Source organism: Lepisosteus oculatus, chromosome 7 (genome assembly GCF_040954835.1).
Source record: "Lepisosteus oculatus isolate fLepOcu1 chromosome 7, fLepOcu1.hap2, whole genome shotgun sequence".
Lineage (NCBI taxonomy): Eukaryota > Metazoa > Chordata > Actinopteri > Semionotiformes > Lepisosteidae > Lepisosteus > Lepisosteus oculatus.
Genome location: NC_090702.1, coordinates 10958616 through 10979200, shown reverse-complemented (window position 1 = coordinate 10979200; position 20585 = coordinate 10958616). Strand labels below are relative to the sequence as shown.

The 20585-nt window shown below is 34.7% G+C and overlaps 1 protein-coding gene across 3 annotated transcripts in view; it reads right to left on the bottom strand.

Annotated features, from left to right (window-relative positions):
* The window catches only part of tbxas1 (thromboxane A synthase 1 (platelet)), a 129354-nt gene that overhangs the window by 83164 nt on the left and 25605 nt on the right, over positions 1-20585 (bottom strand). For all 3 annotated transcript variants that reach the window (XM_006633793.3, XM_069192155.1, XM_069192156.1), the window contains one exon: positions 4404-4497. In XM_006633793.3, the coding sequence (XP_006633856.2) occupies positions 4404-4497 (94 nt within the window). The remainder of the gene's footprint in view (positions 1-4403; positions 4498-20585) is intronic.

The following is a 20585-nucleotide window of genomic DNA, read 5'->3' as shown; positions in this document are numbered from 1 at the left end:
TTAGTGGTTGCAAAGTGTATTTTTAACCGCAGCAGAGTTTTTATTGTTATGTTGTTTTAATTTTTTTTTCCACTCGTTGTTGTTGTTGTCCCAGATTGTATTTACTGTAACTAAGCAATAGCAACTACAGAGTATGTCCTGCAGAGGTGCCCTTAGAAATTTCAGGGAAATAAATTTCATATTTTTCATAAGCAAGTATTTTAATAGTTAGAAAACTAGAACTTTGAACAGAACACTTTTGTGGAACATTCCCAGACACAGGGGCTCCTTTCCCCTGCTTCTAAGATAAAATAAAAAGTCAGAGGATTTTCAGTGAATTGGAGTTACTGCTGACACTAACTTTTTGGATCTGAATGATTCATTCCTTAAACAGTCATTTGTGTCACCTGTCGCTAGTTGTTTTTCTTTTTCTGAATTTTGTTTGCCATTCTACTGTATCTACTGTATGTAGGCTAATCTGCCTTTGTAAGGGTAAAAGCAACGAAATGAGGTCTAGTAGTATATCAATGCTACACAAGCATTAGAGAAGAATTTGTCACCAGTGGAACTCAAACCTGAAAAAAAATCAAAGCTTTATTATAGAAGAGTGTTAAAGAGCCAAGGAAAACAGCACTGTAAAATCTTATATGGTTACTTTGTCACACTCTTTATATGGTCTCTGCAAAAGTAGTGGGGCTGTGGGGTCCATTATCAGAAATTTCAAGTCTAATGGGAATGTTATCAACCTACAAGGAAGAGGATGTTAGAAAGTTTTTACCAAATGTGTGATAAGGAAATGGTTTGTCATAACAATTCACAACAAATTACAACAATTTGTAAACAGGATATCAGTCTCTGAAACTACCACCACAGATTGACATCATGAAAACAGTGTTTCCAGCAGAGTGCTATGTCAACAAAAAAAAAAACTAAAAATTCCCCCACAGCAACTTATTGACTTCCCAATCAAATTGGACAAAATGTTGTAGCTAGAGGAACACAAACTGACAGAAAGGCAAAGCTTGTGTTGAAAAAGAATGTTGCCCCCTTTGTGAAATGTGTGGAGACGGATTTGCTTTGCTTTGGAGTTGTCTTGCTCTGGTCCTTGTTCCAAAGTTAGAATTAAATGATAGACCAATTCTAAAATTTATCAGGAATATTTTAGGAAAAAAACAGGATCCCTGTGCTAAAAAATTCAAGCTTGGTTACAGATAGACTTTTCAGTAATACCTGTCCTCAATCCTATAATACAAGTGTGATAAGAAATATAGACAGCATTTCACAAGCACAAACCACATCATCTGAAGGAGATGGGAAGGTTCTACAAAGAGGTATTGTTAAAATCTGAGAAGTGAATGTTTTAAAATGCTACAGGGCAAGCTTAATCTGTTACTGAAGTTACAGGATGATCATCTAAAGAATGAAAGCATGGGTCAGAAAATGTTTGAACATTGTCTATTTAGGTCTACTTAGCTTATGAATATGTGCATGTGCCCTGTCTTATGCTTCTGGATTAGGTCCTGATCTATCACAACCCTTAACAGGAATAAGCAGCTTTCTAATAATAGATCAATGGATGCATATGGAAACTAAGACAAAATATTATGTCTTTGGTTTGCTTTACATCTGTGTCTTCCCCAGTTGCCATGCTGTTTTGGGATAGTATACAACACTAATAACCAAGCTTAACCAAAACTATTATTTTCTACATATTAATCTACTAGAATTGCCTATTTATTTATTCATGTAAAGGTTTTAAGAACCACAGACATTTCTACATGAAATAAGATACAATAATGACTAAAAAGGGGTATCTGCATTTTTAAAAAGAGGAGGATATTACAGGTGGGAAAACTTCAGATGATGACCTATTTACTGACAAAATTGTTATTTATATTACTACATTTTATTAATATTCCAAAATATTTACATTTCACAAGACCAAGTAATAAAAGAAGAAACATACAATATTATCAGTCACTTTGCCTTGGTAGTCATAAAATGAGTTTTGATGCATGTTCAGATTTTTAGGTTTTGTACAATTGGTGTGGAAATGTGGAAAAACTGGATAATTTAATTCTACGAATACTGGCAATACTCTCTGTGTTCTGGACTTAGACAGAGATAAACCAGACCCAAAGGAAGAGCAGAATGTTCTGCCATTTGAAATTTAAGATCCTGTTACCCCCCCTTGGTAACAAATTTAATCCAGAGACATACACCATTTATTTAGTAATTATGGACCACATCCTCTTCTCTTTCACATAATCTTCATAAAAAATCAAGCAATTTTCAATATATGTAATCTATTTAGGAATCACATTATATTAAAAGTCATTACTTGTATGTCTTCTTTAATGAATAGATCTAATGAACTGCAGCACAAGCAGTGTAAGCAATATCTCAGTCGCCTGAGGAGACTTTAACTGATTTACGCATTCATTTCACCACCATACTGAGCCACAGTGCTAAGTCCTAGTGACATAAAAGACCATGAAGGTTAAATACTTTTACATTTTTGGGTATAGTGCTATATCACATCAATCAACTCTAATCTCACCTTTCATTCTCCTTGAGGACTCAAAGGTGATTAATGATGTTGAATCTTTCCTTTTGATGGGTTTTTAAATTACAAGTTTCTGCAGTCCTATTTATCCTCATTGTGTCTGTTCTCTACACTTTTATTACAGGCCATATGTCCTTCATATCTAAAAAAAAAACAAAAATGCCTTTTCTGCTTTTACTTTCTACAATGATTTGTGTGCATCTGATCATTAAAACATTTATGATTGATAAAACTTAAAATTATTAAAATTACTACAAATAATAACAAACACAGCTTGAATTATGTGCCTCCAACATATCCAAGATGACTTCATGCAAGTTTTGATGCTTTAAAGACCAAAGTTTTGATCCTGTATATCATTTATAGCAGCAATGTCATCAAACTTGTCTGTTTTGTCTGACCCAGGAAGGGGAGGGGTGTGGATGCTATGAAAGGTTTTACAACTCAAATCTACAGCTTCCCCAGGTGGGATAATACAGGAACAGATCCACAGCTTTAATTTGGTGCAGTCTGTAGCATCCTACAGTTATGTGCATGATGATCACAGACTTCCCAAATGTTTCCCAGTGACACTTGCATTTGCTGGGGTAACCTAAGAGCTAATCCTTTTACTATCTGAAGCAGAATCACTTGATGAGGCCAGAGATTTGGAAACTACTCCTTCACATAATGATTTTCTTAGTTTTAAATTTCCACTATTGTCAACAACCAATTTTATTAATTTAACCAACTTTAGCAGGGTTTTTAACCATCCAGTTTGAAATAATATCAAACAGTTTTTAATATGCAGTTCTTTCAGAAATCTGAACTGAAACTGGTATGTGTTCTGGAAAAATGATTTCTATAAATTAACAAAGCAATCGACTTCTTCAGAGAACCCAAGACAACTGCAGCCAGATTGTACAAAAAAAAATATAAATGATTATGATGCCATAATTACTTATTCTTACCACTGCTAAGGATTCACCTTAACTTTGCAAAGGAGCTACTCCTACTACATATATTTTGAAACCACAACACTGACAGGAAACAGAACATTTGTCTGAGAAACAAATTATATAATATATACAATTTACATCTAGAAGTTCAGTGCATGTAACCTGCTGTCTCTGAGGTTCGTTTTCCCAATTAACATTAATAACAATATTAAGGTCAGGACCTTAAAGGAGACAGAGCTAGTAATTGCATTTATGGTTTTGTTAACACATGCATTAGATGAGAACACATTAAAACAAATTTGGAAAATTCTAATATCAATGAATATTCTTGAAGATCCTTATTTTAGAAAAGCATGTTTTATGGCTAAATCTACAGTAAATGAAACGTTACCATTATGATGAAAACTGGGCTAATCATCAGGTTCTAACTGGTTCGACTGATGCTCCATAATATGTGCTGTTGATGTATATGATTCAACTATTTCAATGTTAAATTCCATATTCACATATTTGAACAAAATATGTTTTATTTTTATTATTCAATAAGTCATACAATTACAAATGCTAATCACTGTAATGCTGATATTTATTATACTTATCGTACACAAATACTCTATGCAACCAATTTTTACTGTGAGATAGAACATTGATTTTCTCATGTAGAATTGTATTGTTAGACTAAAACTTTTGTGTTGTAGTCTTTTGGGTTAATCAAAACACAACGTAGTACTTATCAAAACATTCATTGAAAATTAGGGAGGTTATCTGTAATTTTACCTTATACTTATGAAGCAAAGGACATTAAACATTAGCTCACCCTTCTCAACTGGGAGCTCCCAAAAAGGTAATTACCTTCCATACTCAGAGGTACTCCCCTGAGTGACAGTTGCAGTAGCAACAAAATATGGAAAAATCCTTACCTCACGAAAAAGAAACATGTTGCCAAAGAAAGGCATTGGCTTTGGATGGTTGATGCCGATGCGTGCCAAAACGGAATATGGATAGACAGAATACCTAAGAGAAGGAAAGGAGAAAAAGCAATTTGTTAGTAAAGAATAAAATGGCCAATTACTTTCCTTGTTCTCATTGCTTAATCACATGGATATGCAGCCTAAGCTCAGTGATTCCATATTGCAGCCAATATTTTGACATTTTCAGAATTAATTTGAACAGGAGAGTGTAAATTCTCTTCTGACTTAAAAATCCATTATTCATAACAAGTATTATTGCTAACACAAAGTGGGTCCTTGAACACACTTTCAGTGGAAATCGTGTGACAAGATATGCTGTAACTGGCAGAAAACTGGCATGTTTTCAGGCATTCTCAAGTCTTTATATACTGAAAAACCTTCATAAGGCCAGAAACCAGTTTACAGATTTTTTATATCCTAAGGGGCAGCAAGGTGGCATGTAGGCAGTGCTGCTGCCTCTGTGCTCTTGGGTCTGTTAAAACATGGGGACCTTTCTGTGTGAAGTCTGCATGTTCTCCCCATGGGCATGTGGATTCTTTACTGGGTAAAGCAATTATTGAAAATGGATGGATTCACATCCAAGGGTTATAGAGAGATTTAATGCATAATCAAAATAGCATTTTTGTAATAATGTTTTAAAGGAGGGCTAAAAAAAAAACATATTTTAAACTAGAAGGTGAAAGACTCAAATATTTGGCATATGATTGATAGAAAAATACCAAAATACTAGTTTCGGATATATACTGAAAGGCTTTGAAAACACATCAAATTTTGATGTATTGGTATTGAAACCAAAACCAACTGTTTTTAATGCTTCTCAGTATATGAACAATGGTTTCAAAAGCTTTCATGTAATAAGTACAGTATGTAACTTCAGTACTTCACAATGAAGCTGCACCCAGCAACCTGACTACAAAGATAGAAATAATTACTTTAGACAACATGTAAAAGGCTTCAGAAATTAAATCACAATATAAACTGATAAATAACAACCAATAAGTAATAACTAATGAACGTAAATGACAGTTATTATGGATACATTATTCATGGACTTGCCATGGTATTGCTAACAAGTTTTAAAATTAAGCTTTTGAAATCACTGTGTAGAACAGACTACACATTCCATTCCACACAAGTTTGGAAACCATGCAGAACATATTTTAAAATACATTACATATGAGTAAACTTTGTGGCCAACTTTGGGTTTGTACTGGAATCTGCAGTGGCAAATGGTAAATTGCAGCACATAAAACGGCAGAAGGTGAATGTGCTTTCCAGTACTCATGGTGGGCTTGTTTCTTTTTTCAGAATAGCCTTAAGCTGTTCTTTCACTGAAGCTCAGCATGGATAAATCTGCCACAGTAGATGGGCAAAACAACAGAACACACAAATAAAAAATTATCAGAGAAGCAGTGCACTTTACAAACCCTTTATGAACCACGTGCCTGGCAATACACAGCCCACAACATGTCACATTCAATATTTAACAAAACTTGCTGGCTGTGTATGCAGTGCATGCATTTGAATAATGCAAAGCAAACCTGCAGCACTTAACAGATTCTTGGCAGACATCCCTACAGTAAATCATTGTGATCAAGCAGTATAAATACAGTACGTGAGCAGTGTGATCACCTTACACATGCCAGGATGCACTGATCGAGGATAAACCAATGGATATCAAAAGGACAGCACGCAGTTTTTTTAAATATTATGGCATCTTTACATTTCTGTCTAAACTATAATCTTTTAGTTTGATTATGAATGATTCAAAGAAAAAGCTCATATTTTTATTTATTAGGTATTGACAGTACTTTTAGATATATGTTTCTTCCACATTAAATTTTTTAAACAGATATACTGTATTATGCCACCCACTCTCAAATAATTATTCACACTAGCACTGCTGTTTATATGTATCTGGGATCTCAATCTGGTTAAATAGCAACATTCCTCTATGAATTAGCTTCATTACTCTGCTCTCCTCCCCACTGATAGTTGATGTATGTTGAGCGCTCTGGTGCACTATAGCTGCCAGCGCATCATCCTGATGGATGCTGCGCATTGGTGGTGGTGGAGGGGAGTCCCCATTACCTGTAAAACACTTTGAGTGGAGTGTCCAGAAAAGCGCTATATACGTGTAAGCAATTATAATAATAATTATTATTTAAATTTCAAACATTACCCCAAAAGTTCAACTTTGCATTCTTCATATTTTATAGTAGCCTGCAGACATTTCACTTTAAGTACTTCTGATGGCTTTCTGTTCCATCATTTTCTCAAATGAACCAATCTAAAAATACATTTGATTCACTTAACTTTACATTAAAATCAAAATCTATGTTGGATTGCACTGTTTGTGCAACTTTCTGGCAAGCCAACCTCCACATTTCTTTTTGTGTGTTCTGTCCTTACCAGCTTGTGTTCCCAATTTAAAATGATATAAAACAAGTTTCAAATAGTTTATATAAAAGTATTACAATAAATGCTTTGTTTCTGCCTGAAAATTTAATTAAAATGATTAATAAAGGATAAGAGCGACATTTTTTTGTTGTCTTACAACTTACAAAATACGTATAGTTAACTGTTTCAGGGCAACGTTTGAATTCAATATACAGTATTCTACATCAAAGATTACATCAAACCTAATGTTGTTCTGTGAGTAATCTAAACATAATTTGGCCTACTCATGGGGTAGTATGTTTTCATTGATATAGGCATTGTACTCAAAAGATCTTATGAAATGCAGAGACAACATAGTGATTCTATATATACTGTAGAACAGTGGTGTCCAACATTTTTTAATGTAAGATCTACTTTTTCATTTACCAGTCCAGCTCGATCTACCAGTGTAAATTTAAAGCTCTATAGGAAAAACAGACTGTGGGCACATCAGTACAATAACGATACCCTTCACTAAAATGACAGCAAATAAAAGCAAGTGACTCATGCTACAGTGAACCAGTCATGTTCCCCATTTTAGAAAAAAGAACATTCTACCTTAGTGTGAGCATTGGCACTGAGAAGCTTACTTGAGAACACTTGTATTTTTTTTTTGTAACATGTTGACACTGCTGATCATGTCGATGACTTTTTTATTGTGTCCCTGCAGCTCCACATTCAGCTCATACAGCAGTTCAGTCAAGTCTGTGAGGAATGCTAAATCCAGAAGCCACTGTCATCCTCTAATTGGGCATATTCACCATGTGAATCAAACTCTTTGATTTCAGGCAACAGCTGTCTGAACCTGCCAAAATTTTTGTTTTTGAAATCTCCAAACAGCAAGTCAGCAGTCTCAACAAACTCTTTTATTACTTCTCGATTCCCTAAATGACTTTTTGTGTTTAGCCAGGACATGGTTCACATGGAACAACTGCCGCTTTCCCTCTTGTATTAGGCCTTGTGAAAACTGACTGCTGCTAGTTGAGATTTTAATTTTTCCACTTTTCTTTTCCGTAACTTATTTTTATCGGGAAACTCCACATCATACGTTTTGTGTGCAGTTTTGGAATGTTGTTCTATATTTCCCTTTTCCGCATAGATGCTAGCATTGCAGATTTGAATGCGAAAGTACAAAAAAATAATCCCGATTCTGGTAAGTTTTTTGGTCTCTTTGCTTCATCATTTTCACTCAAACACTACAACTTTTTTCACTCAAACACTACAACTATCAAACAGGCAATCAAACTTATCAAACTGTTGGCGAATTTGTCACGGCCAGTCTGCTTCGCTCCACTATGCACTATAGTGAATGTAGGTTCGCGCAGCAATAATTAAGAGAACGTTCTTGAGTAGCACACGCAACTCTATTTACGGAGCTCTTGTAGCCTTTTTTTCCCAGTGTCAACTAGCACTCAGGGAAGAGACTTTTACAACCCATTAAACAAGGGATAAACACACACGAGGGCAGTAAAATGTATGACATTACATGTACAGATTTTAAACTATCGAAAAAAGTAGTCAAATAGCCCATTTACTTTTGCAATCGACTGGCAAGCACGCCAAGATCAACTGGTCGATCGTGATCGACTGGTTGGGCACCCCTGCTGTAGAATGTAAAGGAGTGTAATAAATAAAGTTAATACACGTGTTGTTTTGTTATTTGTGTTTTGCGAAGACTGAATTTCAGCTATTCAATCTACACTATCAACTTACTGTATTAATCTTCTACTAAATTCTCTATTACAATTTAATTGGAGTACACGAATTGCAGACATCACTTGAACAAAAATATTGGAAAGAATATTTCCTTATAGTCTCAAACTATAAAATTTACATGCTATCCTTTATCACAGAGGTGTGTAGGGTGTGCAGGTGTTTCTTGTTAATAAGAGTATGTATGCTGGTTGTTTTCATAGCTAAAGGAACCCAGCCAATATGCGAAATGAGTCTCCTCTTTGTCACAAAATTAAGTAAAAATCACTGTAGTTATGTCAGAAAATAATTACAGTTTTCAGGGTTTTAATTGTTCTATGACTTGAACATTTTTTCTTTATGCAAATGACACCCAATTCTATTACCCATCAACAAAAAATCTATTAACAATACTGTAAGTCACTACAATTCAAATTTAAATCCAGACTTTAGCTATTTCTGGGATGTACAGAAATGTCTGCTTTCTGCAGTATTGTATTTCATGCAATTTATTATTTTGTTATTGATGAAACTAGTGCATTGGTCATGTTGGTGTAACAAACATCTTTTTCATTATTTCCACAGATGGTGGGTCTTGGGTCACTATAAAAATGCCATGGAAAAGAGACTTTTGTGCTCATGCAATGCTACCAGAGACAGCTAATCATGCTAAAACAGTTAAACTGAACAGGATGAGGACTACATTGCAGTTAGATATATTACATCCCAAGTTTTGTATTATACTGTATATGTATTCCTGGCACTTGAGATAGAAAAGCATTCTACAGTAATAAAAGAATAAGGAAGAAACTAATGCAAAGTTATTGTAAAGTAACAACTTCCTCACACCTGAAATTAAGACACCTTGCAATTCTAAACGGGTTGAATGGTATTGTTTCATTTATAACTTTTCCTTTACTTGCAGTGCAATTCCCAGTGTTTTTTTTTACTGTTATCCTAATTCTGGAAAGCATTTAAATCTTCTTAAAAAGCAATGTTCCTTTTTTAGCAGATAGTAGCATGTACTGTAGCTTTTTTACAATGACAATCATCTTGCATGTAACTCAAATTTGCCGAGCTGTGCAAATTGTAATTTTGTGTGTAATTATTTAGTGTAATTAAACATATTTAGATATTTTGCATGCATACATACAATTCAGTTAAAGTTAAACAATTAAAACAAAAAAAATAAAACCATCTTATTTACAGAAATTGTATATACAGAAATGTTTTTCCACACGATAGAAATTTTGTCTTTCACTGGAAGAAAGGTACATTTTAATACAGTACATATACAATACAGTACATTTCAACACAATACATACAGTACATACATGCTACCACAAACAAGCCAGAGAGCACAAAGGATGTCATTGCTGCAATGGTCTCTAATATTGCATTGGATATCAGAGTATATTACATATATAGTAAAACCTGGAGAACATGAAATTTAACAGAAATACTTATATACTGTACAGTGAAAAGCATACATATTGGGGCAGTGAAGTGAATTTGTATTTCAGATGAAAAGATTATATGAAGCGAAAGTACAGGATGACAGGATGATCTTTTCTTTCTAGATATTGTTATACATACATTTTATGTATAACAAATATGCCTGTATTCAATCATCACCAATTTCAGGTCAGCATAGCTCGGGATAAATTAAAGTAAGTTAAACTAGTGTCAAGTTTCTTGTTGACATCACCAGGGCTTTGATAGAATAATTTGAGATGATTTGTAAAGCCTTAGCTGCAGTCCCTTTGAGTTGTTGCTTGTTTGCAGAGATTTCTGACTTTAGTTTCCTCTTCAACATGTGAAATGCATGCTCAATTGGAGTCAGATAAAGAGGTTATTTTGACCAGTTAAAATATTTCCACTGCTTTTGCCCAATGAACTCTTTGATTAAATGTGCAGAATGTTTTGGGTCATTGTCCTGCAGTAGACTGAACAACTGTTGTGATTGTGATGCATTTTTTGGACATGGTCAGAGAAGTTATTTCTGTACAATTCAGAATTCATTCTTCCACTGCCATCATCAGTTACATAATCAATAACGATCAGTGAGCAAGCTCCAGATGAGTTGGTGTGCTTAGAATCATTTACAATTCCTTTACTTTTCCATGCTTTTGCCTTTCTTCCACTTTGATAAAGATGTTTTTGTTCCAGAACTATTGTGGTTAATCTTTTTCTTCTTTGCAAATTCTAATTTCTCCTTTCAGTTTTTAGTGTTAATGAGAGTACCTTGCAGTGTAGCCCTTGTAATACACCTGTCGAACTCTGCTGCACACAATTAATTGAGACACTTTCACCCTCCACACATAATCCTACAGTGTTCTCTTTTTTAAGACTTTCCATGTTGTTGATGTTGTGGTTCCTCTGCAGGGGTTCTCATTTGACTTTTCTTAGATTTTTTCTTTCCTATCATTGAAAACTCTTTTAGTCTGCATCTTGGTTTATAAAGTCAAGAGACAGACCCAAAACCTACTGTATACTCCAAAGGCTGGAACCAAGGCTACAGTATAAATTCAAAGCTCTTTCAGGTTTTACAATTAACACAATGTAGTCAGCTATTTGTCCCAATACTTATGCTCACCTGAAATGGGGGGACTGAATTCAACAAATGACATTGTCCTATCATGGCTAAATATACACAAAATAATACCCAGAAGCAAAGCTAAAATTCTATACTTTTTCCTCATAATATTTTTTTTACCTGAAATATAAATTTCATTAGTACACAGTAAAAATGACACATTTCCCAATAAGTATGTTTTTACTATATTTAAATATAGTGTTAAATATGATACCTTAATATGATTGCACAGAAAAACGTCATGCCATTGGCAAAACAAGACAGGGTACACCCTGAACAGGGCTCCAGTCCATCGCAGGGCAAGTACAAGCTAATCAGACATGGGGGCGATTTGGAGGCCAGGGTAAAGGCTGAAGGGGGAAATTTAGCCCAGACACCAGGAATTGAGAAATGCCCGGGGATCTTCAATGACCACTGAGAGTCAGGACTTCGGTTTAACGTCTCATCCAAAAGACTGTGCCCACTACAGCATTGTGTCCCCAACACTATACCGGGACCCACACAAACCGCAGGGTGGGCACCCCACACTGGTCCCACTAACATCACTTCCAGCAGCAACCATAGCTTCCCAGGAGGTCTCCCATATAGGTACTGATCAGGGTCAACCCTGCTTAGCTTCAGTGGGTAGCCAGTTGAGACCTGTAGGGTGATATGGCCAATTGCACAGAAAAATAATTCAGAATTACCCATATATTCATTTTCCATCCAGTTTATTGCTCAACCTGTAATAGCTTTGAACAGACTAATTAAAAAAAATAGTTTCATATTTCTGAATACATGGCTTACTCCCTGCAGTGCAGAGCCAGCTGTGCACTGTCACATACTGTACATGGGGAATCCTAGTCACACCCAGCAGGTGACTGGAGTAAGGCTCAAATGTACTGTACAATCTCTGAATCAGGGCCCAAACTGCACTCAAAGTGAGTCTTTGGCAGATGAACCATTTGGGAGTTTGAAACAGAATTTTAAGAGACAAGAACATATGATGAGGGGTGCTTTCCCTCAAGACTTTAAGCTTCATACACAGCTATCATTACAGTATGTGAATGAAAAAGGGGAAAAGATATCATTGGGTTGATCATAGGTATGAGAACTGGAATGATCCTTATTGTTCACACTATTAAAAATTACAAGAAATGAGGGGAAAGAAAAAAATCTGCTGTTATGTGCAATCTGAACCATATGTCAGTGAAAACACCACTATCAGTCATAATTTTAGGATTTGTCAAGCTGTTGGTCTTGGCTGGGTTTATTTAAACTTGGAGACAGAAGAATCTTGCCCAATCAGGAGACTAAAAGACAATTGTTAGGCCCCAGCCCATAGCTCTCATTGCTTAATGCTGACTGTTGCAGCAGAGTGAGCCTTTCTGCCAGATCAGCTTTTTAAAACAGGAATGTGTCCTAAAGACTAATAATAATAATAATAATAATAATAATAATAATAATAATAATAATAATAATAATACATTTGATAGATTCATTGTAAGTCAGAGTGGCTGCATGAACCAGAGAATTAAGCCAACCACACTGGGCAATAATACCCCAAAAAACCTTGGAATGCAAAGCAAAGGAACATACTGTGCTTCTGACATTTGTGATAACTTTTGAAATCATGCATTTTATTAAATATTCCTATTTTTTGCCTTAGTGAGGACTTATTTATGATAAAGCAACAATAACAACTAAGACTGCTGCTACAAAATGGAAGTCATACAATACCCATTAAACTGAATAAAATCTGATTACATTCGATATTGGCAAGGTGTCATGACTCATGGGCTCCCAAATCATGTCCTTTCATTGACAGGTTATAAAATCTTACCAGCTGTGAACACCCCAGGCTGCAAGCAACTGTGAGTGAACTCCGACATACTGATGTCACAAAGGCATTGTTCTATTGATTAGCAGAGCATACTAGTTCCTTTCTGTGTATTTCTGTTCTGACACACAGGTTAAATCACCATATCACCTCTCACTAGAAGTGATTTAGATCCTGTGCAACAATGACTCAAGAGCATATCATGGTCAGTCACGATCAAGAAATAAAAAAAGACACCAGAAAACATTTAGTATCCAAAATAAATTCACTGTATATAAAATGTATAAACATAGTGTTCATTTTTGTTTATGCTCTGCATACATGAATTACATTCTGAATTTTCAGAATTAATTTCCTATGTGTAGCTTTCTCAAAAGCCTTAGTAAAGGTACTTAGTAATTCCACAGTGAAAAGTAAAAAGAATGCACACAACATTTCAACTGTACAGCTTTCTCTCATGATTTGTTATTTTTTTCTACCATTTCCTTCTTAAACAGCACACTTAATTTTTTCCACACTGCAAAATTTTCAAACAGATTAGATTTATTTACATGAATTTACTCTCATTTAGATTTTGTTAAACAAGGCAGTATCAATTCTGTTGTACAGTATGATTCATCAATAAATCTGGAGGGCCCTGCACTTGCTTTCAAATAGATTGTTCATATTCTACAATCATTTTGTGCTTTGTTCTGAAACAATTTTCACCAGTAAAAAAGTATATACAGTACTACATTCAATTCTTTATAAAGACAGAACAAAGACTGTAGCAAATGTACACTTGACCTGATTTAAGTCATTCTAAATTGGTATATACTGTATGTACAGTATTAACTCTCTTTTACAGTATCATCATATTGCATATTTAATGTTCTGCGAGGAATGTAGAACAGTAAATTTTATCATAAAGGCCTTTGAATAATCAGCATGTATAGTAGTTCAACACTAACCTGGCCCTGAAAATGACACTCGACAAGAATAATGACCAACAGTAACCATGCACAATTTTATTTCCAACTACATTTTCATCAGCATCAATATACAGTTTCTTGTTCCTAATACTGCAACAAGCAAGCATTTTCAGAAGTCATCTACAGGAGGCAAGAATATAAACAACAAATAAAAAAATTGTGAAGCCCACCCAGTACTGCAAAAAAATAAAATTACAAATACATACAAATATGAATATATTGATAGTTAATGAAGTAGCCTCCAAATCTGTTAGGCACATACTGTACGTATGTTTTATGTGCATTGTATGGTGGGGTTTTATTAGTTTCTATCAAAGAAATATAGAGATGTGTGGCTTTCAAAAGCATATGTATTTTTTTAAGTTGGATATATTTCAAAGTGCATGATGTTCAACTTTACCCCTGAAATCAGTATTTTTTTACCTCTCCTTTGGTTTTGATAACCTCAGGAATGTACAGTACTTCCTGTGTGTCTATTAACAAATTTTTTAAGTGTTTAAACTGAGGGACATTTGACATCTTCACAAAAAACCTCAGGGCTGCACAACTTGAGCATGTAATTCTTTTTTTCAGCTTTGTCAGTACTCTAAGTCAGTGCCATTTCATACTTGAGGAGGAAGTGCTTTACTGATTCTTTATTAAACATTAAGTGGTGTCTAATTTTGCAGAGTTAATTGAATCAAATTTTATAGACATCACTAAAATACATACTCTCTGAAAGAAAATGTATAAAAATGTATGAGGAACATTAAAGTTGAATATATATGGTATGTCACTTCTTTTGTTTATACATATAATGAGGCCATGTTATAAATAACAGGCTTTCAAAGAGCCTATTAATTTGGATGTTTTCCAAAGAAGCAGTGTAGATACAATTTAATAAATCCATGAATACTCAAAGTTTTATAATTGCTTTATTTATATAGTATTTAACATGCATAAATGTTTTACATGATTATTTAAATTGTGTAAATGGAAGATTTAGATTTTCAAACTTTGGATGAGATTTTTTGTCAATCAGGTAAATCAATTAAATCAATATATTTAATTTATCATTTAAATACTGTATATTTATCAACATTGGATACAACTTTCTTACATCTCCTTTCTGATGTGGTGACATCCATTGCATTAGATGGGTTGTATTCTGGATTTTTTTATTGTTGTTACTGGAGTTAACAAGTATTAAGTAACCCTGTGGTATTCAAGGTGGCTTTTCAAAAGCTTCCATAAGCTACCGAGTATTTGGAAACTACCTGATGAATAAAAAAAACATTAGAGAAATACACTACATTTGTACCTAGTTTCAGCACAGCAGATAAAATATCAAAAACTGAGGATATGACACTGGCTTTCAGATTCCAGATTATAATGCCTTAATACATAACCAATTAAACACAGAAGCATCCATGTACTGTAACCTGAATGTGTAATGAAGAACTCTATGAGGTACATAGAGTACAGAATCCCACAGCTGCAGTCTGAATAATCCAGAGTGCTGCCATTGCTGGCTTCAGGTAATGGAGGCTCTACTGTGGTTTATCTGGTTGTATTAGCATATAAATTGTCATGAATTTTTTGCTGTGATTACAATTCAGTTCTCTGTAGCACTAAATTACAAAGGCTTGTGCCTTGTATTAGAAAGAATGCTACTTTATGAGAACATACTGCAGCCACAATTCTGTTGGGAATATCACAGGGCAAAAGAACTTTAGTCTGGCAAATCGGTTTTAACATTAAAGAAGAGTGTACCAACTCTCTGTAGTAAAGAGTTCTCATTACAAGTTCATAATTCAAACTGCATACAATATACAGTGTTGTGAAAATGTAAATATGATATCACTTAAGAATTTATGGTTTAACTTACTGTATTAAGATATACTGTATTCGACCTTCACCTAGTCCTCACCAACTAATTACATTAAATAAAACTAATAACCTAATTTGACAAATAACACACAAACTTTCTATTTTGGCATTCTTATTATAATTATCAACTAATCATTTACACGTTTTAGTGTTATATTTACTATTATAAAACCAATCTACATATCCTCTTAATTGAGATAGCAAGGTGCACTTACTTTTTCACACATAGGTATTGAATGCTGGCTGATTTTCTTAAATAGAAAAAAGTACAATTTGTGTGTGTTTAATGATGTCAAATGATGTTAGTTTAATCTACTTTTAGGACTTGGTGAGGACAAGGTGATGGTCTAATATGTTTAAATTTGTTAGACCATAAATGACCCGGAGGATGCATGTTACTTTCAGTGTGCTTTTTGGCTATGTAAGTACAGCCACATTTTTTCAATTGTAGAGTTAAAAGTAAGGGGTAATTTCCTTTTTCTTCTGTACAGGTGCCTTACTGTTTGCATTTGTTCAAGTTGTGTAACTTTTTAAAGAAATAAGATTTACCATTCTTTGAAAAATATTTGTATGGGATTACACTGTTCTGCATTTACAAACTTCTCGTAGCTCTCTTGTGCTTACCAAAACTAAATTTTACATTATTTTGTTGCTACAATCAACTTTTTTTTTTAGAATAATGAGATACCTACTGTACATGAGCTCCTTCATGTGTAACTGAACGTTATAAAGCATTAGCATACACCTCATATAATTTTTACTTTATGTACAGTAAGTACAAAGTAAAGTCAGTTTTTCTCTTGGTCACCTAATTCCAGAAACAAGTTGGATCACTTTGATTGTTTTTGAAGTAAAATCGGTTTTGGAAGCATCTGCAATAAAAACCAAAGCTCTTTTTGTCTTAAAATTAGGAACTCAATTAAATTGATTTAATTGATCGACCTGATTGACACAAATCTCTTCCAAAGTTTCAAAATGTAAATATTCCATTTACACAATTAAAATAATCATGTAAAACATTCATGCATGTTAAATACCATATAAATAAAGCAATTATAATACTTTGATTATTCCTGGAGTTATGAAATGTAGCTACACTGCTACTTTAGAAAAAGTCCAAATAAATAGGCTCTTTGAAAGCCTGTTATTTATAACATGGCCTCATTATATGTATAAACAACAGAAGTGACATACCATATATGTTCAACTTTAATGTTCCTCATGCATTTTTATATGTTTTCTTTTAGAGAGTATGTATTTTAATGATGTCCATAAAATTAGATTAAATTAACTCTTTTAATTAGGCACCGCTTAAGGTTTAATAAAGAAATGGTAGAGCACATCCTCCTCAAAAATGAAATGGCACTGACTTATAATATTTTACAAAATGGCTTGACAAATGAATAGATAAAATGAAATGCAATAACTGAAAGAACCAGAACAACCATATCAACAAACAACACCAAGGCTGGAATGTGGATTGCAAGCATTATGAAGGTGAGCCCATAGTGTTTCTGGAAGTTTCTGTACAAACCAGTCTAAACTCTGTCCAAATTATTGATTGTTGTACTCTTAACCTGGTTAGAGTCCATCAGGAGATAACTGTACTCAAACAGCATGAAAATGTTAGTGGCATGTCGGCCATACAAACATTACCAGGGTACATATTCGTCATCTGCTCCATCTGCATTATCTCATTCAGAATGTTTATGTAAAGGAGTTGTGAGTGAGTGCTTTTTCACTGCTTAGAATGAACTAACCCCACAGTGACATTTCTGTTCATTTACACTGGATGGGACCAGCTATAAAACATGCCATTTGTATTTCCTCCAGACAAAACTGCACTTCCAGGTCACAGCTATTTAATTCCCATCACTGTAAGAATTGAGAAAAACGTCCAGTTAAAATCCAATCATTTTGATGACATTTTTCAAAAAGATTAATTTTAACTGACTGGGCAAAGCTAGCACATTGTATCTCACCACAGGATATGGTTAAGAAAGATGTGGTATCTGTTATTGTATCTGTGTTTCAAATATGGAAAAGGATTAGGACTAAAATGCAGCATCCTGTATCTTCTAAAGTGGCATACTGTATGTCTGCAGCATTGGGTTGCTCTATATTTCACACCTTGATCAGAAAAAGAATCGTTTATGGGTAGGTCTTGGTACATCCGACATACAAAACAGCTGTAAGGTTTCATTTACAGTGGAGGTAAAATAACCAAAACTCCAGAATTCTCTTTGAGCTTCTAACTAGACTTCTTGATGAGCCCAACTGGGCTGCTAAGCTGCTTACCAGTTCTAAAAATGTCCCTCTGAAATAAAAAAAAAAAAACTCATGTGCCCACTACTCATAAAAGTTTTTCTAGTCGCTTCCTCACTCTGTCAGTCAGTTGCCACTCTGGATCTGTCTCCTGTCTCCACATGGGAGATGCTGACTGACTCTAGAAGCATCAACCTCCTGGTTTTTAAACTGTCTTACACCAATTGGTCAGATGCCTTAAGAAGGCCAGTAATTCACCACTGCTTCCTGAGAAATGGACAGTGATTCAGACATTAGCTGTCATCTCTGTTGTTCAACACTATAGTTGGATATGCAAAGCCTAAAGGTAATAACTGTTTTGGAGAAAATGGCACATGACTGGATGAATAAATACCCTTTGTTAAGAGCATTTTATGTACATGGTGAAGACATTGTTTATTAAGACACTTTTATGCCCAAGCTACAGAGAGTGGGAATGCAATGGAAAACGGTAGTAAAAACACAAAACAAATAAAAAAACTAGTCACATGAGTGACAAATGCTACAGTACAGTACATAAGATTAGTAAGAGCTTTGTGTAGATTTACAGCACAAATGGAAAGTCCATTGAGACAGTGCTCCTTGCCTGGAGGTTCTGGACCTCACTGAACATTAAAATACTGGGCAAGAAATGTAAAATGCTACACATACCACAAAAAATGTAAAAAAACAAGAGGAGGCCATTCAGTTCATATTGGTTATTTTACCAGTAGCAGTTAATAAAGAATCTCTTCTAGTGGTTTCTTGAAGCTTCCTCAAGTAAGGTAAAAAAAATCTCTTCAAATCTCTTCAGATACTGTACAGAAGTAGAATTCCAGCTGTTTAAGCAGCTGTGAATATTCTATAGTTAACCATATTTAGATTTATAAACAAGAATTCACAGGAAAACAGCCGAACAAAGCAAATTCTTAAACCTTACAGAGAGGTGTGCCATGATATGATTAGTTCATTTGATGAATGAACTGTCAATAAGTCTTTAATTAAACAATAACCAGTGTATGGTGCTTCCGCAAAGGCACCCTGATCAATGAATAAAACGGAGGTAAAATATAGTGCTGTGAACACTGTGTGGCTGTCTGTGATTTAAGCTATTGATGCAAGTCTGTGTGTGGTTGCAGCTCAGGCTAACTGTACCTTGTGGAATGGAGGAATGTGATTTGATTTAGAACATAGAAATGTGATCTCTAAGCCACAGACATCTCAGAAAGCCGAACCATCAAAGGCAATAAATTATGGTTACATCAGCATCATGCTGTGGGTATCTAACCAAAATAGTCCTGTGCAAAATAGTTCAATAATGAATACTGTACAGAAAATGACTTCACAGAGAGGCAGTGTAACAAGGTTAATTCTCTTCTACATCATGTGACTTAATATATCTGTAACAGCATAGGCACAATAAAGTCTATCACATAAAAATCCATTACTCAGATAATTGCAAGACAGTTTTCCGAACTCATACATCAGAAAGACCACCGAAACCAAAATTATTCTGCAGCTAGGATCACACATTCTCCCTTCTCTTAATGACAGACTACTATTCTTTTAAATTTTCTCCATTCATTGGAAGTTTCATTTCACACCTCTTGATTGGCCTCTCTTTCTGTCCCCTGCTCCCGCCTCTCACTCCTCCTCCCTCCCAACCTTTGTTCTCCCGCTACTTTACCTTTGCCTACTGCCCTGTCTCTCTCACACCTGAAGAAGGCTCCACGGCCGAAACGTTGTGTTCTCTTTCTTCTTTTTTTCAGCATGGAATAAACCTATTACTTGTTCCTTTGCAGCCTACGCATGCTGACGCAGCTACCCACCTGAACTACAATGTTAACTAGACCTTTTTCATTCATTGCTCAGATTTGAACAGGAAACATATCAGCTCTCTTCTATAATTTGTTATCTGAGAACTATTATGGAGTCAGAGCTCATATGTCTACTTTAAATCTATCTTTTCTGTATTTCTTAGTCATTTTTTGTTTTTATATTTAAGTTTTGTACAGTACGGTCATGGTACAGTACAGAACGGTCAATGACCATTCTTTCTTCAGGTTGTTTTATGAGCTCAGTCAGGCCATTCCTCGTTATGCTCAAGCTACACAGAGTGAGAATACATTTCTGTTTTCTTATTAGACATATTCTGCTTCATATAATTGTTTAAACATACAGGTTTTGTGATTATGTTATAAGAAGCTGTACTGTACTGTTAGCTTGTTCAATATAAATAGTATTCTATCAAAATAATTTAATCTCCAGTAACAATGTTGACAAAATCACACATGACTATAATACAGTGGTCAGACAGGCCCTTGATGAAATTGCCCCGACTCTCCATGGTATAATGATCACACACAATCCCTTAAACAGGAGTGCCGCAAACTAGAACGCAAATGGAGATCTACTGGTCTACAAGTATTCAAGTCAGCATGGACCGAATATACTTGACAATA